This window comes from Pygoscelis adeliae, unplaced genomic scaffold, assembly GCF_000699105.1.
Source record: "Pygoscelis adeliae isolate BGI_AS28 unplaced genomic scaffold, ASM69910v1 Scaffold290, whole genome shotgun sequence".
Lineage (NCBI taxonomy): Eukaryota > Metazoa > Chordata > Aves > Sphenisciformes > Spheniscidae > Pygoscelis > Pygoscelis adeliae.
In genome coordinates this window covers 469,347-494,175 of record NW_008823965.1, presented here as the reverse complement: position 1 = coordinate 494,175, position 24,829 = coordinate 469,347, and the positions used below count along the sequence as shown (strand labels likewise).

Here is a 24,829-nt window from a genome sequence, read left to right as displayed (position 1 = left end):
TGGTTTTCTGGCCACTGGGAATTTCGTGACCATTCTGCTGTTGTAGGCACTGCTATGTAACGGTGCTGACAAAACCCTTCATCCACGGGGAACGATTTAACGAGAACTAGGGGGGTTTATTTCATGGGTTTCTTGTTATTGTTGCTGCTTGAAAAATACCTTAAAGTCGTGTAATTCCTCACAAAACAAAGTATGCGCTTCCCTCGCTGCTCTGGTTTAGGGAAAGGCACTCGGGTATGGTACGATGGCGCCAGGCGTCAGCACCGTCTCCTGGTCCATCTGGGGTTTCCTCTTGTACTACCTCGCAGGCTTCAGGGGCTACGGATCATCCTTTTGCTCTGCCCGAGGGGATCCTCGCCCGTGACCACAGTCTCTACGTGCTGAAGTGATTCAAGTGCGCACCAGGCGCCTGCTCCGGACCGGCAGCTATCAGAAAAGAGGATAATCTGACTGCTTTCAAGCTAAACGTAACATTTGTTGAAGAACCAAATTTTGCTGCCTCCAATTTGCACGCGGTACAGGAGATGAAAACAGAAACACGGACCGGCAGTTTTAGTACTTGAAAATTTTATTTTCTCAAATGAGCACCAACACATATTGTAAATATGACAAACAATACGCCTCCCTCTAATACTGAAGAACTATATACAATGTACAAATACATGAAAAGGTGAAAACCAATTATTGGAAAACAAACAATTGCATTTATTACTGAAGCAAATGACCTGAAAGAATATGCCAAAAAATAAAATTAAAATAAGATCGAAGAAATAAAAGTATACACAATTTGTAAACACAAGAGCATCAATAGACAGGCTGGTATTGGAAATATTGTCCTTTAGTTTTGTCAGCAGGGAAAGCATTCCCATTTCCTTATGAAAAACAAAACAAAGGATACATACAGTTCGTAACTATGAGAATAGCTTATTTGTGGTTGTACCTTACACAATGCCATTCTGCTTGCATTTAAATATGTTCATTTTTTTTCTGAATTCAAGATGATTTTGTTTCCCCTCTTCTGCTTATTCTTTTTAAACAGGATTCTGCAGAATCTATGTCTAACGTCATTGTTTCTGAGCATTTAATTTCTGAGGCCTCTCACCTGGTGAGAAGAGCTCCTTCCCACTGAGCTGAGCTCTGGTTCTCGCCAATCTGTTTACCCAGCCGGGTGTTTGGGTGTCATCTCTTCATCCAAGAACTGGTTCACACGGAAGCACGATGCTCCTCCCCAAACAAGGAAGTGCAGTGAAATGCATGATTAACACACTCTCACGTACCAGTTAGAAAAATGCATACAGAGAAAATTCTCACTTGATCATCACAAGGACAACAGATTTCATTCGTAGGGGTTTTTTTCCTGTGGATTTTTAAATCGTGTGCACCAAAAACAGAGAATTAAAGAGCGTGCAACAGTTATTCAGCACTGAAAACAGCTCCTTGCTCAGCAACACAGTCCAGTGGTTTGTGCTGTTGGTCCGCTTTGGGATAAACAAGAGACCCAATGAATTAAGAATGAAGAAGGGGTAGAAGGGGGGAGGTTAAAGACACAAAGGAAAACAAAAGAAAATTAACTTTACTGCCAGAGAGGTAAACTTTTACTCTAATTTGTCATGTAGCAGCCTGGTTTAAAAACCAAACAAACCAACAACAAACAACAACAAAAAAACCCCCAAAGAAAACCAGGATCCATGTCCAAAGACTTATGTTTTAGTTTAAAAACAATGACTAATTAGAAATCCTATAATCCTCCACCCCTGCTGCCCCCAAGCAACTGGAAACAGCGATTCAGAGGTTGCAGCTTATATTCAATCCTGATTTCTAAGTCTCGATATCTACTTCACTCCAGCCAATACTGGTGCAAGAGAAAATTTCAGGCCCGGATGCTACAAACCAGATCTCCTCAGGAAAAGTCGTGCCCAGACAGAGCCCCACCGGCTTTGGTGGGACTCACCGTGGGAGCGTGAGCTGACACGGGGCTCAGGCTGCCGGACGGGACCTCCGGCACCGCGTGAAGGTGTTTCAGCACCTAACTCCAGACACCGGAGCACTGCCCGAGTGCCTGGAGCTACCTCCCGTCCCACAGACCAGTACCTGCCCGGACCGCGGGCTGCTGTCCGTAACCCGGCCACCGCCTGTGCTGGAGACAAATTCTGCCGGATGGAAGCAGGAGTGACTCCCCTCTCCTGCCACGTCCAGAGGAAAAATGGATCGACTTAAGAGGACAACGTATATTATGATTTTTGTTTCCCTTTAAACATATTTTCCAACAAATACAGAAGGATCAGTATCATTTATAAACAACAAAAAAGTGCTCTCAGGGAGGGGCTCTGAGAAAACAGCACCAAATATATTATTTTTTTAAAAAAATTAAATATTATTTACAAAAGTATATTTCACAAGATAATGGTTTTTTTCTGCTTTGTATATATTATCATCTGAATATTTATTACAGGGATCAGGATTTCACACCAGATAATCCACCAGAGCAAAACAATTTAAAACTTACTCAAGTCTGAGCTTTGGGGTAGACGGCGGCGATGTAAACTCAAGGGTGCACGCAGCTTGCCAGAGACGAGGCTGCCACATAAAAAGAGCAAAACTCGCTGCTGTTCGTGTTTTCTCGAGGATGTCACCCACGGAAAGCAGCGCCACGGGCACTCGGTGCTCTGCGTTCAGGCACTGCCTGCCCAAGGAGGCAGCTTCCGTGGGCCACACCTCCAGCTCAGAAACAACATCCCACCTTGCTCACCCCAGTCGCTAACGAACTGGCTGCAGTCCACTCACACGGCCAGAGGGATGCAGAGAATGAGGTTCTTTGGTTATGCTCCGAATATATCACTCTACGAGCCATCAATGTAGCCTGCGCTGATTGTGGTAGCCACTAGCATACAGATCTGATCATCCTGTCTGGTCACCAGCTCCCAGTACTGTCATGTGTCTTAATACAGCAAGTCACAGATGAGTTAGCAGCAGACTAAGAAGTACTTCATATTTAATGGACACATAGCAGAGAACAAATGGCAATGAGCCTCACAAGCCCGTTTTTCCTTATCTCCCTATACAGTGTATTAAAGTCACTCTATAGATAATTCTCTGGGTGTTGGGGACGTTTACAGGCACACATACTTTCTTCCTATCGAGGCTTGAGGCCAGATTCTCAGCAAGTGTGACTCTGTGGATGCTGATGGGACAAAACCAATTAAAACCAGATTAAGATCTTGCCGTATTCAAGCTTAGAGTGGTTGCCATTAAAAGCGTAACCCCTGTGAACAGTTAAAACCAGCCCGATCTGATGGATCATCATCCTTTCTTGTCCCAAATATATGGATAAAAACATTTACATCTGGTAGCTCTCTGTAGTAACTGTTCTTATTTCTCAGAGCAGTCCTCTAGACAGGCCTACCTTTTATATAATTTTTTTTATAGGCAATCACTCTAGATACCAACATAAAACCGTAAGCCCGTGTGCTCTTTTTCTCAACCTCATATTAGTGATCTGGGGTTATCCCTTACTTCTCCCAGTTCCAACCAGACCCCTTTAAAGGCTACGTATCTGGGGAGACCTGAAGAGCTCTTCAAAGAATGCACATTACTTCCCACTAGTTGAAACCCAATAAATTGTCATGGATCACCAACCAAAGGACAGGAAAATGGGACCAGGTTGGTGCCAAAGTCAACAAGATAGCAGGTACTGCAGAATTTTTGATCTCCACTAGATTTTTACCACTGAAGGGAATGTGGATGATGGAAGCAGAGATGATCGGAAACTAAAGCTGAAGCAACTGTTACACAGCCACAGCAGAAAGCCGCTTCCTAACAGGCCAGCCACAAACCGAGCCAACTCCATCCATTGCAGGAGCCGCGGCCAGCCTCCATCTCACTTCTCTCTCCAAGGCTGTAAAGAATAGTGGCTCAAGAGGAAAAACAGCCTTTGCTTAGATGAGCCATCAGGTCGGGGTTTCAGCCCAAGGACCCAACACTTAAGTTCCACCCTGAGCCATAAATAGCATCTCTGCTCACATCCCCTTCATTTAACAGCAAATTGCTTTCTCACCACCAGCCCTCCGTCCCGATCCCCACAGCTAACTGAGAGTCTCCTGGGGCTGGGGGCAAGCGACAACGGATTACAGCTCCAAAGCTTCAGTTTCATAAGGAGGTACAAACCCCTGCACAATACTCTTTCCTTCTGGATTAAGAAAGATTTCCCCCAATGGATTAACCTACTTGAAAGAATTCCACAAACGAAAAGAAAATTCACTCAGAGAGATAAAACTAATTCGGTTAAATAGTCTTGAGTTATGCACCAGATACTGGCTGGACTGTTGCAGAGCAAACTTCACATTGTCATTTATGTCTAACGCAGCTCCCCTCTCACACATGATACCCCTTCCCCACCAACCACCTTGGGAAGGTCCACACTAATTAAAATGAAAAAATTAAAATGGGAAGGACTTGTCCCTTGCAGTTATGATGCCCATATCTACCCCACCCCATGGAACTCCAAGGCATAGACAATTTCAGGGGTAGGGGGAAGTTGTTTAATTTCTTTTTTTCTTTCCCAATCCCCCCGTGCCTGCAACAGGCTTCTGGGAGTGGGAAAAGGGGGGAAGGTTTTGGGGAGGATACCTCATGGCTTGAAATATCCACCTGTGCAATACTGCTACAACCGCCAGGCTCCTCAGCTCCCTCCTCTCCCCACTCTCACACCATTTCTCTGCCAGGCTCCAAGAGCGGAGCTGATGGCTGGGGGCTGGGATTTAAGAAAAAGATTCCCTAACAGCATTTTCCTACTCGCACTTGTGAAGGACTGGTAAAAGACCCCCAAGGATGCTCAGTGGAGGCCGGGAAATCAGGGGGTACCCTGCATTACTAAGTTTGTCCCCATCCTCCTCTATGTTATTTCCTCTTTCTTGCCTAGCACATGCCTCCCCCCCCCACCCCCCGTCATATCTTCTAAGCTGCAGCTCCAGCCCCCTTGTGCCTTAAGTGGTTTTCTCCTCCTCTCTGAAGGGCTCAAGAGTCAGGATTTGGTTTCTCCAGCTGTGAGGACACTCCCCACAGCTGTGCTCTGTTGGGAAGTTTGGCCTACCTACCCTGAAACAGCGAGAAAAAGGAGAGGCAGGGAATCTCTCCAGCCTTCAGGTCCTCCCCCCCAAACAAGAAGTTCATAAATGGCAAACAAAACACAGAATTGCGATTAGCTTGCGGGGGGAACTGGTGCTCAGCCAGCTTAGACTGAAGCTCCACCGATGGAGCAGCGGTTTTACGATTCGGAGAGAACGCAGCCGTGAGGTATTTTTCTGTCCATTTAGACAAGTAGATAGTTTCAAGCCTTGGTTAACCAGGACTTAAAGGAGAAGTACAGTTTCAACTTCTGATGACTTCCCTTCGGGCCCACTCCCCACCCCCTATCACCTTCTCCTGCCCAAAACTCAGGTCTTCCTCCCGCACCGAGACCTTCTGATAAAATGCCACCACAGAGCCAACTTCAGTTTGTACTTAAACATTCGTCAACATGGAATGGCTGTCGGGCATTCGGTGCATTCTCTTAGCCAACGCCAGAACAGAGAGAGAAGCAGCCAGGGTCAACTCACAAACAGATACAAAGCAAAGAGACAGAGAGACAGAAATTTAGAGGCCAGTCACCAATAAAGATGGAGAAGGGTGTGAAGATGCTCCCAAATTGCAGAGCCTCTAAATGCATGGAACCAAGCGTTCAGTCACTCTCTCACTCTTGGATATAATGTTCGGTTGGATGGCATTCTCTTACACGCTGGTAGGGCTGGGCTCTTCCCATTCAATCCCAGCCATTATCCTTGATCATGTGAGCTAGTTCAATGATGTATTTGCCTTCTTTATACTTCTGGCTGCTTTCAAAAGCGTGTTCCTAAAAAAAAGGAGAAAGAATGCAATCAAGACGATATCTGAAGGTAAAGTCGCAGTTACAGATCAGATCCGGGAACGCTGGTACAAGTCTTAGCCTTGCCTACAGAGTAGAACAGTCAAACTGCAGGTCCTCCTGTTGGCTTTCAGGAAAATTACATTGGAAGAATCTTAAATCCTGCTTCTAGCTGTCTTTACAGGCTGGGAAAAAAGAACAATCGGCACCATGTAAACGTGCAGCTTTCTGTAGGCCAACGGCAACTGCTCCTCGAACTACGCTTTAGGAATCATCGGTGATAAAATCCACCTCTCTCTAGGGTGGTCTGAGAATTTATTAGTGTTTGTTACAGAATGCAGAGGTCCTCTGATGAAACGTGCTGTAAAAGCACTGCCATCGGGAACGAGATGGATTATGGTAAACTTCATGTGGAAATGGAGCGAACGGACACCGAGGGACGAGAAGGACCCACTCCACACAGCCGCCTGCTTGCAGCCACAGAAACACACAGTGCTTCAACACTGCAGAACTGAAGAAGTAAGGACATCTATGGGATCCCTGACCAGGAGGGACTCCCGTTACTGAGGCTGCATCCTCAAAAGCGGTGCAGCTCTGCTCGGGTGTGCTGTTTGCGTGCATGCAATGCATGTGAAATAATGCAATTCTATTGCTGGAGAGGCTTGGGCTTACTGCTATGTTTACGGAATTTTGTATTTTGTTTTTACAATAAACTCAATTTATGTACTTAGTGTCCTTCTCCATTTGTGAGATCCATGCTGTGTCTCTGCATGAATTCCTACCGCATCAATTTTTGATGCTTTACTTTTATAGCCTTTCAACTGATTTATTAACAAATATTTCTGTCCAGAGGTCACAGATACAGTATATGTTTTGTTTAGACACTGGTCAAAATGTTTTGACAAACAAGTACGCTGCGTGCCTCCTGAAGCAGAAATTAGGATGTAGCATAAGCCTTTATTTGAAGGTAATTGAATTTATGAAGAGCAAGAGGCAGCAAACAGATAAACTCATGTTCAATAGCATTTCCAGTGGGAAGGACACAGGATTAACAACATATGGATCATTCTATTATTCTGACATCGTCTGGGAAAAAAGACAATATGAACCACAAGACTGATTGAAGTTATCCTCATTTATGTTAAGTATCACTAAGGGACACCCACCAAAATCAGGCCCACGGTGTAAATTTTCAGTAAAAAATACATCAGCCACAAAGAGCTCCTGCTCTGAAAGGATGCAACAAGCGCAAGACAGAAGGGAAAATGGAAACGCAGAAAGGAAAAAAGACCAGAACCCGCATTTCTGGTTCCCAAGTTAACGGTCCTTCCACCAGACCACATTACCATACACATGCCTTCAGAAAGGGCTGGAACAAAGACGTCCACAGGAAAAACAAACGGTACCGATACTCACGTATTTCCAACCCAGTGTGGTTTTGCAGTTTTCACAGTAAATATCTGCAACCGCATGTAATCCTGTTAATAACACCCGCTCCTCTGCAGGGCCACAGCCCACATTAACTCTGGGGAAAAAGGAGAGATGCTCCCTATTAGTATGTCTTTCCACAGCAAGATGCTACAATGAAGCTGACAGCAATTTTATTGCAGTATTTGAAAACGTAAGCAGGAGGTTCAGGATACCGAGCACCGCAGCTGGGCCCGAAACAACGATCTCTTGCAGTTCCCAAACAGAATGAAAAGGTAAAACAGAATTTTTATTCAACTAAAAATTCTATAGAGCTTTGAACAGAAGATTAATAGCATTCTAGTAAATTGCACTAATTATGCATTTGAGAATGATTTTCATTTTCAAATTGATAAAATGGTACTCTTACTTTCCCAAATGGAAACTTGAAAAATGTAACTGAAATCAGCAGTTCTTCTGAAAGACATCCCAGCAGTGATCTCACCAAAACTATTTTCAGTTATTGGGAAAATTATACTTAATTTTTATGCTAGGTCTAAAAAGTGAGTTCGTATTTAGATATCATTTATTCTCTACATTTACGAAACTTTGACTCTGGTCTAACTACATTCTCTGAGAAGAGAATGACTCATCCGTTAGCTCTTATTTCTCAATCTCAATGATGAAAAAACCACCTTTTCCTAGCTGCTTATCTGAAACCTCAACATAAAATCAAATGTGAATCAGTGTTATTTCCTGCCTCTTTCTCCAACCATCTTCAGCAAGCTCCCAACTCTTAGGCAGAGGTTTTCTAAAGGAAGACTATCCTTTTGTTTTCTTCTTCATGAGGGTTTTCTTAAATCTGTCCTAAGAGATGCAGAGGTGACACGTACGAAGTTATACTCACACTGAATTGAAGAGGTACGCTCGTCCTTGGCTTCCTTGAAAGGACTGAAAGGCAAGAAAACAAAATTCAGTTGGCTGGTCGATAGAAATAAGGCTAAACCAGGACCTGCCCTCAGCATTAACGGTAGTTACAGCAACTGTCAGCCAGGGCCTGAGAAACACACATCGTTACAGTCTTCGAGATGGAAAGAGCACAAAGTGAAATGTCAGGAGGAGATGAGCACTGATGAACAGAGGTCTTGGCCTGCCGACGGGAAGGGAGCAGCTGCCTCCAGCTCTAATGCCTGCCCGTTCCACAGGGCGCACCGGCAGCCCACTGGGCACTTCACCTGGTATTACCAGCATCCCCAGTGCCGTACAAGCCCAATGTGCTTTTCAAGAGTTGTTTTCCCTCTCATATCCCAGCAATGTCTACCTTCGCCCTTTCAGTTCTGTTTATGAATTTCACACTACTGCCTCAACCTTACTTAATGCAGCCTTGCTGCCGAATATTGATTTGAGTCTCTTTTCTAAAAACAAGGTGCTCACGGAGGCTTCCCGTTCCACTGCCAGAGTTTTGAAACACCGCTGTTGCACTTGACGGGACGTGAATTCCCCTTAGGAAGACTGCACAGATGGATGCTGAACCAAACTGAGAAATTAGGACCTGTTTGTGCAAGGTGCTGTGCACACAAATACAACCTCTAGTCTAGTGATTTTACAAAAGACCTTAACCTTGCTGAGGTGTCTGCAAGCCTTCATATTCCCACCGATGCCAGGGAGATCTTCAGGACTGGATCTAAACACAGAACGAGATACAACTGGATAGAGATGAACGTGGACAAGAGAGAACCACATAGCAGCAAAACCACACCAGATAATCACCAGTTGTGGCACATCCTCCCTGCCCCACGTTTCCTTGGGATCTTACAGCACGTGTTTCGAAGGCAACGCCAGCCCAGCAGGACACTCCAGGTAGCCGGGACACTTCCAAGAGCCAGCAGGCTCCATTTGTGTCAAGTCTGTAACATTACCCTGTGGCGGTGCCTCGCTTACAAGAGCTGGCTCACACGTAGCAAGTGCTACCTGCATTTTTAATGTACTTTGACAAGCACACACTGAATTAAACATATGGTGCCTATGAGCAAGAGCACAGTTGCTCTCTGCAGACAAGTTACCTTATGAGATACCTAAGGGAATGTATGCACTGAGGGGCAAGGAGCTGGGAAAGTCAAAGAGCAGCTTTTCTGGACCATTTAATCCTTTACCTTGCACCTTACCAGGAACCTTGGAATATTTACTGGTTTTGTTAAAACCTCAGCTTCTACAGACGAGCAGTGATGTCAGACTAAATACCCTTAAAAGCGGGGAGACAGAGCTTTGAGAGAAGAGAGACATTCAAGGTTTAACATCCTTGGCCCACCAACACTGGCCATTTGTTAAGTGACCCGACCCTGGGGCAGCACAAACGTGCTCTCCCTGTGTCACATAAAGGAGGTCCCTGCCCTTCTCAGGTTGTCCCCTTCCATCAGTCCAGCCCTAGGGATGCACCCCTACGCCTGCCCAACTGCTGCCTCACAGAAAAGCAAAGTCAAAGCTACGCCCGACAACCAGCAAGCCTGTGGATGGATCTGGACCGCGTTTCTTACACCCACGCACATCTGCACTAATCAACTGCCTCCTGCCTCCTCCGCACCGGGGAGGCTGCTGCATGTTTCCAGCTAACGGTCCTACTTCCCAGAGCTGGGGTACCAACGCATTAGCTCCAGCGAGTATTTCTCGGGTGCTGCCTGGGTTAACGGCAAGCAGCTCTCTAACAGCCTGTAAGATGTTCTCTCCATCATGAGTCCTGTTCACATGAAAGGCAGAACCGGAAAATTCACTCACCAGCAAGAGAGAACAAAACATTAAAGGTGTGATTTAAAACTGCCCTGACAAAAGAACAAGTACAGCCTGTCATGGTGCTTAGCCTGGTGCCCTTCTTGGTGTCAAGGTATTCTCCAGAAGTAGCAAAGCCTCACTGGAAGATCCCCAATTGCAAGAACGTACGCAAAAGGCTCCTTAACCACAGAGCAGAGGCACCTCTGTGGGCAAACACAATGCCATGGGGCATGCAGGCAGGGAGCCACATCCAGCAATGAAAGCTGCCTGTGAGGTCTGGATGGCAGCGAGGACTCTGGCAGCTATAAAGCCACTGCCTGGCAAAAGAATTGAGACAGTCCTGGAGGAATTAACTGTTCTTCAGAGGAATCTGAAGCCCAATATTAGTTGCCACCCAGGGCACAGAAGAGCCACTCTGGATTCAGAGAGGACGCCTGAGGCACTTGGATATCTCTCTCACTCAGACAAAAGCAGTGCCCTGGGGAATGCCTCTTTTCTTGGGCAAGAATTAAATAGGACACATAGCTCAAGCACGTTTGTGTAATTGCATTTATTAGAGAAGCTTCTTTTAATCCTTCTGCAGCACTCAAGTTCTTTATTATTATCAGCTGGCTGATACCCCACATGCCAACTAGGTCTAGCCTGACTGCTGTAAAACACACACTGCATTGTTTCAGCGTCCTGTGTGGTAAAGTAGGATCCGACACAAAGCTGATGCCCCCACAGGCCAAAAAGAAGAGTCCAAGCCAGACCCAGGCAATTTCAAGCCTTGCTACAGCAAACAGCAGGGGCATTGGCTGTCCACGCTGCAGAAGAGGGATACCAGCCTGGAAGGATGGACTGTGGATGGGGTACAGGGATGAAACAGAAGGTCCCACAGCAACATGTGGGCCATCAAAACAAAATAAAAGCAGATGAAGCTTGCTAACCATCCAGTCTTTCCCAGTAAATACTTTTCCATAAACACCAAAGTGACTAAGCTTGCCAATAACAGCAACCATGGGAGCAAAGTTTTTATTGGTACAGAAATAGGATTTTCCGTTACTGCTGTACAAAGGCCTGTCTTTAATAAACAACAAAACCAAACCCATCGGCTTTGTGTTCGGGGCTCGCTGGACACTATTCCAGCCCACTCCCAGGGGACAGCAGCATCCTTTCAGAGGTGCCCTTCCTTCCAGCTCAAGCCAGTGCTTTAGGGTATCTAAGGCAGTCACTGCAAAAAAAAAAAAAAAATCACATTAATTATCTCCTGCCCAAGCAGAACTTTTCAACATACCACTGCTTAGCTTTCAGTGCTGCTGCCTGTCTTAATAGTCACCCTCCAGCTAGCTAACGATTTGGCGAATCGTATAAAAAGAAGCGAGAAAGGTCTGGCAACTTCCTCAAGTTCACCAGTGCATTTGCTCTCTGCAAGACTAAGCTGACTTCATCTTTATAAAGGTAGCACAGGCAGGTTTTATCTGGGTGTTGTAACCTCAACCTTTTCTGGAGATGTTCCTTCCCTTCTGGCACTCCAGAAAAATTGGCACATACTGTAATGGGCACTATGAAATCAGAAAGAAACACATCTATTTATACACAAACAGATGTTCTTTTCTTTCTTCATTTTTTGTTTTATTTAGGAAACAAAGAGATTTCCACAACACGCTTGATTTTCCCTGAACAGTGACAGTCAGCAGTAAGACCTACTTTCTATGCTATGCATTTTCTCTATGTAGATTTTCTTGATCCATGTTCCAAGGTGTATCTCACACACGCTTATAAATCCAGACTTCTTATTCTCTAAAACAACAGCTCCTGGCATCACTTTCCAGCTGGAAGAAATGGAAAGGATTTTTTTGCTGTTGTTTCCCACTGAAAGCCCAATCACATATTTTTCTCTGCACTGCTAACGCTCAATGTCTGGCTGGAAACACATCTGTATATGCCAGCAACAAAGCTCTCCCTCCCCATCCTGCCCGAGCCCTCTAAAAAACAATACAGGCTTCTGAGATGTGCAATACACAACACCTTTCTCCTCCTGACTACTCACGTTCAAAAACCTTCCCCACTCCTTGGTGCTCCACTCAGCATGGAGGCATCTAAAAGCTTGCAGGGCCTAAGGAGTGCTGATTTGAGTACCCAGGTGGGAAACCACAAGCCTGGAGTCAGCTATTTGGCTGCAGATCCTCGCCTGCCAAGCTGTCTCTCGTTACAGCAGAAGCTCCATGTTAAGATGCCTTTGGCAGCTGCTTTGGTTTAAGAAGTTCCTACCACCCAATTTACAGACACTCATTATGGCCCCCTCAGCTGTGCTGATTCTAAACTAGATCTGTGAAATCATTATTTTTAAGAACAAATACTTGGTGGGGGGTTGATGGGTTTGAGGGAAACAGTTTTTTCTCCTTGTACCATATCATAGATCCAGTTCAAAGGGCAATCACACAAACTACTTAACAATCACAGTATGGAGGCAGACACAAGTCATCCAGAGTGGGAAGTTCTCAAACTAAATTTGCTGGCGAAGAACCACAGTGCAGAACTGCAGCTCTAGTGAGAGACAGTCTGCAGGATAGGGAGTTTGGGTTTCACAGACGCTGTTAAACCAGATCTGCCGCAGAAGGAAGTGTAACACGCAGCCAGCATCTAAGAAGTGCCAGCTCCTCTGTGGCAGACACGTTCTGTTCGCTAGAGATGGACTCAGGCTGCAAGACTCAAAGCTGAATCCTTATATATTCAACACCCATGACCTTGGGAGCTGTCAGTTTGGTGTAGTCCATTTGTTACATTCTGGCCTCAATCTGAAGTGCTGAATCTACCATTCTGTTTGCTCTGAGCAAGATGCATGACTCTTTTGGAGCCTTCTTCAGTGGAGCAACAGCATGCAGACAACCACAGACGCAGAGAAGGGCTACGCCCCTCCATCACTCCAGCCTGTTTCACGTTCCACCTGCTTTCCCACCACCATCAGACCTTCGCACTTGCACCTTCTCGTTACTGGTGACCACTAGAGACACAGAAGGAAATTTTTACATTCAATAAGTACAGCTAGGGAAAGGCACGAATTCTGAATGTGCTCCAAACACGCCTACACACCATACCCCTTTTCCCTAGCACCTACAGCTTCTCATTCACTGCACAGCCCACTCAGCAGTTCCACACACTGAACAGACGATGGGATTAATACCCCAAGCCTTTGTGATGGCATTTGACAATAGGCTAAACACAAAAAGACCTGGCTGGAATCATCTGGAAAAACAGGAAGCAGTTGCCAGGACTAAATGGCTATATACTGATGCTTCTTCTCTGTAGGCTGCAGCAGAGAAAACCCCCACTTACCTATATCCAGCTGGCAGCCTTTTAAGAAACCAATAAAACAAAAACGAAAAGGCAACTGGTCCCAAAGAGGTACAAGGGGAAAAAGGAACAGAGCGTGCCCCTCCATGCTACGCTCTTGAAAGCTACAAATAATTCTCACTGCAAGGATGCAAACAGGAATGGAGGGCCCGAAGCCACCGCCAGAGATCAATGGCAGTCGGCATGTCCTAGGCAATGCGAAATGGTAGCATCAGGAGAAGCCAAATGAGCACAGCCATTCGGACTCTTCAAAAAAGGTCATGTTTTCTGTGCTTGTGGTATCCCCACTGGGACAGAGCAATTCAGTGAGTAAGAGAAACAGTATTACGAACTCCCGGGTTTAAGAGGCACTGAAGTCTGTGGGAGAAAAATTCATCCAACGATCTATTCAGAGATAGCTCTGTTACCACTTATTTCCCACCTACACGTACAACTTTTGTTTTTAAGTTACTACAGTCATTTGCACAACACTGACTGTAAGATTTATCTATTCTTGCTGCTGATTCAACCCTTAAACATGTAAGGATGAGATGTTCTCATAAAATAGTAAAATAGAATCATAGAAACATTAAGGTTGGAAGAGACCTCTAAGATCATCGAGTCCAACCGTCAACCCAACACCACCATGCCCTATACAATCTGCACAGGGAGAGGAGACTTTTAAGTATGACCAAAGCATGATGTCATTCCAACTGGAGTGCACACAAGTTTGTGTATAAAGATATGCTCCAAAACACAGGTGCTCCTCACACTCCTCCTGCTCCCTCTAGCACTTAATCCCAATTCCTATCAGCTGCTATCCCAACTAACAACCAACACCACACAGAAAGCTCTGCCTTAATGGCACCTTTCAAACCCTATTAATTATGGCAATAATGATTTGATTAAAAAGATAGGTCCTGCAATGTGTTTAGAGGAACCACTATGCCTGGTAACAGCACTAGGTGCACAATGCCTCTAAGAGGAGATTACTTGTGAGTCACTGCACAGTGGAAAGAAAGTTGGGAGAATTTAACTACGAAAATACCTGCTGCAGATTCTGGGGGCTGCACTAGACGGTGTGAGCCATTTCAACCATCTACTTGCATCATATTCAAGTATTTCCCAAGGGAGCATGAGTTCAATTACTTGGTCCCTGTATCCGCACAGACTACAGAGACCTCCTCAGGGTTCGTTAATTCCACCTTGTTCTTCCTCACAGAAGGGGCAGTCAATGATCAGATTAAACTGAGATTCAAATTTGCTCCGATTATGCGAGATGCAGACCCACGTCAAGGGAACCAGTTACATTATTCCACCTCATTCACAGATGTGACCTTACCCTGTTCAAACTGTGTTCCTGAGTTTTAATTGAGTTTTAACATGGGTCCTTAATGCTATTTAAAGCCGAAAGTCGATATGGAATTAGTGGACCAAACTCATCTCTGAAGTAATTCAATTAATTCAGCACGGCCTTATTCCCCAGCAGTTTACATTGCTGTGTGATTACACAGTGAGTAACTATGAGTCTGCCATGTTTCACCCTAGGAACAGCTACATCCGAGCAGTTTTACACCGTGCTTATGTCTCAGGTTATGTAGTCTGTGAGAAGGAAGGTGCACAGACTGGAAAGATACTACTACGTATTATTTTTTATTCTGATGGGAGGTGTTATTACAATTTTTTATTCTGCCTCCTGGCAGCAGCAGGTGTTCATTCAACCCCCTCATTCCCTCCACACCCGACACAAGCAGGGCCAGATGTGTTTCTGATAAGAGCCTTTTGTCCTAACAGGAATCAACTCAGCACTTTCACCGCACAGGATATGTGGGGAGAGACTGCAGCCTGACAGTGCAAAAGGTCTCAACACACACCCGCAAAAATACCAGCAGGCTATCCTGCTGGCACCACCTCCGCCTCCCGTGAAATAAGTTCTCTGCTGCTTGGAAAAGGCTGTATGATGCTGCTGTCAGGGAAAAGGTCAATTTAATGGAGCAAATTATCAGTGACTGAAGAACCTCATGCTTCTGCTATATCCCACTTTTGGGGGGGAAGCATCGATTCCTGCTTTGTGTGCGAGAGGAGAACCTCACCCCTTGGAACTGTTTCACGTTGCAGAAGCAACGCTGCGTGAGCTGGGTCTAAGTTCTCTACCCTCTGTGCCACAACCAGAAGAGACTGAAGGGCAGACTTTCCGAAGAGGTTGAAAGAAGTTAGCTGTCACCGCCAGCTGAAGCCATCTTCAGACCTTCAAGAGCCCTTTCGCATGCACGCAGCTTTCACATCACAGACTCTGCTGTGCTCTGAAATCCAAGTGTTCCAGTGCAACATGCCAGCCTCTCCCCTCCTGATCCTTAAAATACTCATCCTGGCTCAAAATTCAGGCAAATTTAAGTAGTAGGTGAATTCTTTTTTTTTTTTTTTTTAAAGAACTTAAAACAGATTTTTTGTTTTTGTTTGTTTTTTTAAGTGAGATTCTCTCATCTTTTCATGTTTCTAGGAGTTGAAACTAAGAAAAACCAGTACTGTTCACAAGACTCCCAAAAATGCTAAGGAAAAAGTATCTTGAACCACAAGATGATATTTGGCGCACACTCTGCAGCGTTATCTCCGTAACATCAACGCTGCTCAGGAAGATGGAAAACAAGCAGGACCGTACAGATGCCTGATCCCATCAGAAGTGAGCCATGAAACGCTGCTCTGTCCTGTTCATTGGAGCGGTTCTCGAACACACGTCAGCACAACATGAAGGTGTCACCAATGCTCCAATGGGGCTGTGTTGCTCCCAGGCAAATAGGCTGTACAAACTGATTTAAATGGGTCAGGATCCAGGAGCAAATTCCCAGTTATTAATTCGTGTGTCAGTACGACTGTCCATTATCACCAGAGGGGAGAACAAGAGAGTTCTTTCAAAGGGAAATTTTATACTGCAATTGCAGAGGAGGGATCTCTTTGGAGGCTCTGCAATTAATGAAGATCAGTATTTAGGGAAATACAAATTGTCTAAAATTGAGGTTTTTGTTTTTCCTCAAGTGCAAAGATTTCTAACACAATTTAAGCCACCACTCTGCTAAGCTAAAGCCTGAGCAAAGCTTTGTAAAGCACGTCAAAATTCAGAAAGTAGTTGCAAACTGCTCTGTCCCCTTCTCCCTCCAACATGCCTGGCAGGCTCCCCTCCAGGCTCTGACTCAGTGCAAATGCAACACTTAAGTCTCATCGTGTTATCGTGGGTCCTGTGCTATTCAGCCTCCTTATTAAAGCCCTGGGCTCCCAGACTCTGCTCTTAGTTATTTTTAAATGTGGTTCTAGCCCACAGACTTCAAAGCAAAATTTCAAAATGTGAATGCTAAAGGCACAAACAACTGAAGGCAAATAAAAAACCCACCAAATTTATTACTTCTATAAAACTTCACAATATTGTGATTTTGATGATCTCTGGTTGCTGCTGTGCTTCAAAACTTGACTTTAAGATGAAAAAGAATGGAAATACTGCGGGAAACAAAGCAGATGCAGTATCAGAGTAATTGCTTTTAAAAGTAAATACTGCAGGAGACAGAGCCCCCTCTTCACTGCAGCCCAAGCAGGAGGGGATAGATGTGTGTGACTAAGAGCCCTGCAGCCCCATGAGAGCAGGGAGCATGGGCACTGCATCAGGGAGCGACCTCTCCCTTCCTCTCCCGTTTGGCTTCCCTCTGCCAAAGGAAAATCCATTCCTGCATTAACACAGCACTGGGCGGACGCGAGGAAGAAGGGCAGCACAGCTTCTGCAAGGACGGATGGCTGCCACGTGCCCTCACTTCAGATCAAGGATTCAAGATCTACCAGAGGCCTTGCAGATAGGAAGGGAATTGAGCATCGAGTTCTTTGAGGAGGTCCAGTTTTCTTCTTGTGGGGTACACACTTCATCCCCAGTCCTTCCCCTGCCTCTTGCTGCCAGGGAACAAAGTGCTGTATAATACAGATGTACAGCGCAGGTAAAACTCTCCTCTATCTCATGGGAAACCGACCTCTCGTTTTAGGGGGAGATAAGAGTTAAAAGCGATCTAGGCTTTTCTAAAGATCTCCACCAACTTCTGGAACTACATATGTATTGACACCAGACTGCTTAATCAGGCAAAAATAAGAGCAAGTGCATTGCCTAAGGAGCATTTATAAACCCACAGAAAGATAGAGTGGGGAGAAAGGGTAGGGACATGTCTTAGAGATCTGCTTCATTCTCCACATAAAGCACCCCAAATGATAAGCCAAGCCAGCCCACAGAAGCAGCACTGGATTAAAGAGAGGAAGCCACAAATTTATACGTGCACAGAAAGACCACAGGTTAATTCCTGCTTGACAACAAGTAAAGGACCACTTGCAACAGAAGGCTGACATTTACCCAACATTAAACCAAGGAAAACTACCAAGGCATGCCTGCTGGCAGAAGTGATGTTTATTCGTATGAAGTGCACCGAGCTCCTCCCAGGAGCGCTGCCATAAGCCCTGCAGAAGAGCAGGCCATCTCCTACATGCAGTGCCTGAAAGGAGATGGTAAGATCCACATTCACTGTGTGACCTAGATGACAGGGGATAGGAGAAGGAAACGAAGATCTGCATCTTCCAGGTCTTCATGCTGGGCCTCAGGCCATACTGCTGGTTAACCCTGATCCTCCACCTCCATGGCCTCATTCCCAACAGACACCAGCATTCCCTGATCTGCAGGAAGTTCAAGGGAGTTGAGATGAGTTTGGCATCTCTAGCACTTCAGTCATCAGTGAGATCCGTCAAACGTAAGCCTTTACATTTTGGTATGTAGAAGGACAATATGGAGAGAAGCACTTTGTTATTTACTGTGAAAAACTACAGGAGATGAAAACAGAGCCCACTGGCGCCTTTCTGGATGCAGAGGGATGAAAAATGCATTTTATTCTGGTGAATCTGCAATTGCTACAGCAGCAGCTGTGGGGCTTTTCCCCCATTTTTGAGTGCTGCTGTCTTCCTGTAGGTTGATGCCAGCTCAAAGCATCCAACATCCAACAATCAAGTCATTTTAGAAAGGAGTAGCAAGGGGCAGGGTAAAGCCCTTTCTTTCCACATTAATTATTGCTACTGCATGGGTTTTAGAGATGAACAGAAGACAGAACTGGGATGGAAGATGGAAACTGCTAATGCAACAAGTTATTTAATTAGCAGCACAATAGCAACTGTCCATCTATCAGTGGAACACTGTATTCCACTAATACAGCTGCTAAGCTCACAATAGCACCAATGCTGACAATGAGAGCAGACTTGCTTTTCAGCAAAAGCAGATCTGTCCAGGGCAGCAGCTCTTCTCTGCCCCTGGATAAGATCCACTGCAGTGAGATGAAGCCACCGTATGTACACCTTACTGCTGACAAGGTTCATCAAACGTTATCTTTGTTCAGTCTGTGGCCTAAATTCTGAATGTTTGTCTCCACTATAAAACAAGCATTGTGGTACTGAAATTAATTTTATTACTGTGGATGTGCCCTCCATGAAAACTGAACAAAAACGTGTGCACCAGAGGACAGGTCCCCTGACACCGAGGTCTCTCAGCCATGCCAGAGCGCAGGACAGGCCTAGCCTACAGATTTGAAGCATAAAACGTGTGTACCCATGCCTGCATTTCTCCCCAGCCTCCCCTCTCAGAGCTGGGCTAGAATCGCAGTGTTCATACTTGAGATACTCCATAAGCAGCTAAGCTTAATCTGATTTTAACTCATCCCTTCCGTGGCAATCACTGCTGAGAGAGATCACTGGAAATCTTCAAATTCCAGGTTTCAGGCAAAGACAGTCTCAGTTTCTGCCTTTGTTACTGCTACTTATTCTGACAGTTGTGATTTACAAGCAAACACACTGAGTATTTTAAGACAAGGGACTCTGGGTGGAATTTCCTTGTGCGCTCAAGCTTCAATCCTTGCCCGTTTCAGTTCTGCTGGCTGAGAAAAACTGTCAGGCCGAACACCGCCAACAGACAGACACCGAGGCCCCTTCTCCAGGAGAGGCCAGACTCCCAGAGAGATTTGCTTCTTGCTGGCAGACATAACAGCTCCCCTAAAACAAAAGTGAAGCCCTCCGATAGCATTTCCTGCTACTACAAAGTGAGACTGCAACAGAAAGTATCACAAGAGACTCCTCCTGAGAAGCCAGGGTCTGCTCCCCAAAAGGCAGTAGGTGAAAAAGCCCCCCTGCACGTGGCCCCCACACTTATGTGCATGTGACTAAATTACAGATTAAACCAGAGGTCTCAGAGTTGAGAGACTCATATCTGCGTTTTTCCTGGGCTCGTTCTTACAACTATAAATCAGGTTAAAAGTACACACCTGCATGGGAAGTTCATAGGGCAGTTCACCCCATCAGCAAGCCATCGAGCCTGCTGGCATTTCCTCCTCTTCCAACTGCAAGGTCCAACAACTGAAACACCCAGCGAACCCAGGAAGGCTCAGACCTGACCAATTCTGTGCTCCAGTTGTTCAGGATTTGCAGCAGTTGCAGCAAAAACCCTGGTGATTCACTGTCCTTCATCCCTGGCAGTTCCCTGGATAATAAATGGGAACAATATTTCATTTATGCCCAGATCATCAATTCTAAGGCAGAGGAAGCAGCAGACGAAAGGAGGGTTATGTCCACAAAGAAAGTGATGGATCAGAAAAATTCATTTTTACCCTGTCCCTCCTCACTGACAGGGAATTCTAAACAGTTTTGAATTATTACCTTTTTCCTTCCTTTTTGGAACAGAATGAAATATTTTAAAATCACATAGCAATTAATTGCTGTATAAACACAATTATGCAAGGAGGTACAAATTACCTTGGGCTTTTTCTATTAAACAACCACATCCTGATGAAATAAGAGGCCTGATCCTGACTGTCTTCAGATCCCATTACAGACAGTAGGAACTGAGGGAGCACAGTAACTTGTAGAGTAAGCCCCAGAGAAAGCAATTACACAGGACAGAAAGATCTAATTTAGGTAGCTGTACTATGGAATAGGTATTACAAATACTCATTACACAGCTCGGATTTCATATCCTGACTTTTTCCTGCAAAGGGCATTTCTGTTTGTTTATTCCCTCTCAAATAAAGGCTTAGAGCTGATGAGAGGTACTCAAATGACGGCCTTCAAGACCCACTCCCCTCCTCCCTGCTGCCAGCAACAGCAAGGACAGCAAACACCAATCTGTCTATTAAAGGTGTCCTGGGGATGAGTGTGATTGCAAGAGTTCATCTCTGCCCAGTCAATGCTCAATCTCCTGGTCAAGATGCTGAAGGAAAACAACTTTGATGACACATTGTTCTACTGAGAACAGAAGTCCCCTCATAAATTTCATGGAAGCCAAGAACTACAAGATACCTCACCACAAGTTCACAGCAGTGAAATGGGAAGCTAAAAAACTCTTAAGGACTTCTCACAGAACTGCTTTGCTGTTCATCACTTAAGCTTGAACTCTAACAATACTTGCAATAAGAGCAAGCTCTGAATAACACTTGAAAGTGACAATTCATTAAGGAACAAGAGCTGAAAAGCAGGATCCAAAAGCTACTGGGCAGCTTCTAGAAACATGCATAAAATTGATAAATCTGGTGCATAAAGAGCTAACAGCAAATAAATGAACAGAAGCTTACTGTGCGGTGCTGAGCCAGGCTAATACAATTATGAAATGTGTACACTGTAAAGATGTTACTGCTGAGACTGAGGCTGGAACAATGAGACCGGTCCTGTTTCCATTCCTAAAAAAATGCTGAAATGCTAAAGATGTAGAAAAGAACCTCAAAAATTATACAGAACTGGAAAAAATAATATTGCACCATGACAAAGATGAATCTGTTCAGCCCATCAAAAAAGTGATCAAGAGTCACCTTGGTTACTGTATACCACAACCTTTTATAGGGAGAAATAGTAGGTACTATAGATCTATTTCATTAGCAAAAGAAAGAAAATAATGGCCAATGAAGGGAAGCACAAGCCAAACAAATCTAAATTCAGTGTCTCAGATTTTTCACAGTAAGGATGATTAACCACTGGAAAAAATGACCAAGGGGAGCAGTGAATTTTCCCTCTTGAAATCTTCAAATCAAGGCTAAATGCTTTTTCTGAAAGACATGCTGCAATCATGATGAAATCTGCTGGCCCATGATCTAGAGGAGGTCAGATATGATGATGTGAAAGCTCCTCCTGGCCTTAAGAGTTCATTATCATGAAGCTGTGAACTTAAATTCATATTTGGGGAGAAACAAGATCTACTTTTAAAGCAAGAAGAAACCCCATGTAATGAAAAATGGTAAGAACTTTACCCATGAAAGGGAATATTCGCCTCACCCCACAAAGTTTTTTCCTATGATGGAAACGCAGGATTTTCACTTGAGTAATCTTGGACACTTACTAAATGCCTCTTTCTTTTTCCATTAGATTAAAGTTTTGAAACAACCACATTGTAATTTTAGGATTATTCTTTTAGCTTGTGTGCATGCTCCCCCCATCCAGCAAATAACTTCATGTCTTCAAGGCAAACTGACATACAAACACCGGCTGGTTCAGGAGAAGCGAAGCACTGCCTTTCCCACATACTAAGAAAGAAAGAAGAAAAAAAGAAAAACGCCAAAAGCCCAACAACTGCTGCTTACGTCACCTATACATGGTGCATCAAATGCTTCGAAATAGCTGAATTCATCTACAACTTATCTGAAAGCTGGCACCAAAGTTTCAAATCCTTTTAAGATCCCCCAGTTGCAACATGGAGCAAAGTTTGATGCTTCAATGCCATAAAGCTCACTAAGAGGCTGTTGTACCAACAAGCTCAGGCTCCAGCAGTCTGCTAGCCAGGGAAGCAGCTAGGCCACAATGTTTGGGAGTGAGGTTTCCTTATAAACCTTGCAACTCCTGTCGAAGAAGATAGAGAAGAGAGCTTCTAAGTGTTCCCTAGCTAACAATCCAACCCCAATTGAGAAAGTCAGGCACACACAAGTTCTCTGTTTTTTCTAAATTCTCTATGCTGGAGGAGCTGCAGCGTTTTGTGTTGAAGGCTTTCACATTCATTTTCAGTAAGGGTCCCCGTGCAGACATCAAAGGAAAACATTAAACTTCCTCTGCAAGCCTTAGGCTAACTTCAGAGGATACATCACTGCATAATGTTTAGCAGTTGGATCACAGTAATTAATGAAAAAAAAGAAACTGCAGGATGCCCACAAGACATTCCTTACATATTTCCATAATCAGGGACATTTCTGCTGAATTACTGCTCACATAGCAAAAAAAAGTCAGCAACCAAGACAGTAACGTGGCTGTGTTTGGTCTGTATCCTTCTGCTTTTGTTCCCATCCTTTTTTACTGGACACCAGGTATATATGAATTCAAACAGAAAAGGCTGACAAAGAGTTTGAATAGCACAGAGTAGGTAGAAACCAGCGTCACGTCTGCCACTTCGAGAAAGAGAAAAGATGCTATTTACACTGTTGAATGTCTATTAATGTTAGCTGTTCCCCCAGGCCCCGCTAGAAAATGATGCAGAAGGCACATTTCTCAAGAAAAGCCCCTCCATCTCCTTCCTGGAGAGGTTTTGCCACCACTGATCATTGAATATATGTTTTTCTTAAACATTCTAACAACCATGGGATGTTATGCCTGGGAAGGCTAAATGTAACAAGTATCTTTCACTTATTTTTTGGCAATTAGAAGGCACTGAAATATGCTTTTTAACTACAGTCACCTGGCATGGTATATTTGTTTTTACAGTAAAGCCAAAGAGGATTAGGACACACTGTACTAATTCATAAGAGCAGACAGTACCTGCTCCAAAGCTTTATCTTCCAAGCAGACTGGACAAAACAGCAGCATTTCAATTGTACGGGAAAGGAGGAACAAAGACATTAAGTAACTTACTCAAGGTCACACAGGATCTGTTGCAGGGCAAAGTTGAGTTCCCAAAGTCTCAGTCCACTTAGGCATTGGAAAAAGCAATGAAACAAGAGTACGTACTAAATTTGGCACAGATTTTTAAATGATGCATTGCTACAAGGGAACAAGAACCTCCACTCATGCTAACCCAGACACCAAAGGAATATATAAAGGAAAACTAGTTACTCACTCCACCCAATCTATCTGATCACCTTGTATTTCCTAAGTCAATAAGACCTTTCTTGGCCAGACAGTCCAACCCACAATTTAGATCTTATTACAAATCAGACATACTAAACCACTTTCCCCCTCCGGCTGCAGAAGATAAAAGGCCAAGTAGGCAGGTAACATTTTGGTAACTGGCTTCATGTAACAGCTTCGGATTTTCTTAAAAGCCTCGGCATCGATTATTTTCTTTAAATAGCAATGGCTTACTGAGAAACCTTCTACCCATTTTAATGCACAAGGTTTTCCTTAAGTAGAAAAGAAAGCAAAAACTGCCCTGCCAAGGCATATTTGTCAGAGTTTCGGATACCCGCTCCTGGCAAAACTCTGAAGTCAGAGTAAGTTAACACTGGTGCTGAAGGGCTAAGAGGGGAAACTTGGAGATGAAGAGGAAATAAAGTATGGACTGACACAGAACAATACTGGGATTCAGCTCCAGCTTGCGTTTCAGCCAACGGCATGAGTCAATGCTGCAATTTGTATGTATCCAAAGGAGCTAAAAGCTCACGGCATGTAAAGCAGCACAGCTCTCATGCGGTCTCTGCACAACTTGGGGCAAAAGGAATAGAGGAATTAATTTCATCAAGCCAAATCACCAACACCCTGCTGTTACATAAAAGCCTGTTTTCTGGGGAACGTTTCCAAAGATGGTGTCATTTGGGCTGTTTTGATTAAAGTGACACAGTCAGGTTCAAGATGGGATACACTGCAGACTGAGAAACACTCCGGTTTGACAAAATCTCCCACTTGCTTTTCAATCCTCATGGCGCTTGTTTCTTCCTTACGTTTGCCACATTTTCATATGGAAAACAAGCATGGCAACTGCACTGCCTAGTTCTCAGATGCTAATATAAGGCTGCGATGAAAGAACTGCAGAAGGCCTCAGGGAGATGTTTAAAACCTAACTCAAACAGATAAAAACATGACTATTTAAGTTTGCCTGGGAAAGTTTCTACACATAGTGGAAACCCCTTGAGGCAGGGACTGCCCTTCTGTTCTCAGTTTAATAGCCAGTTGTACAAATTATGATTGCACAATTACTTTTATAAGGTTTTCAATTATACAAAGAATGTATCTTATTAAGGTTTATAACTCTGAGAAATAAAACCTAAAATCCCAAACCCTTTGCATTCAAGTTGCATGACCCGCTAGCGCTCCGCCAGCAACGCAGTCCCAACACCATTACAAATTTACACCACAGTCTACAACGAACTTTTAGAACGAGCAGATACAAGCACCGCAGCACGCTGTAGTTAATAGTTCCACGATTCAATACACATAGCCTCATACTGTGCTTTCATACATTCCCTCCCGTGTCAACAT

The 24,829-nt window shown here is 44.5% G+C and overlaps 1 protein-coding gene across 1 annotated transcript in view; it reads right to left on the bottom strand.

Moving 5' to 3' along the window:
* Positions 1-550: 550 nt before the first annotated feature.
* The window catches only part of YPEL2 (yippee-like 2 (Drosophila)), a 32,531-nt gene continuing 8,252 nt past the window's right edge, over positions 551-24,829 (bottom strand). The window contains exons 5-7 of the mRNA XM_009323846.1: positions 8,214-8,257; positions 7,316-7,424; positions 551-5,887 (exon numbers count right to left, since the gene is read on the bottom strand). Coding sequence (XP_009322121.1) covers positions 5,798-5,887; positions 7,316-7,424; positions 8,214-8,257 — 243 coding nt within the window. The 3' untranslated portion in view covers positions 551-5,797. The remainder of the gene's footprint in view (positions 5,888-7,315; positions 7,425-8,213; positions 8,258-24,829) is intronic.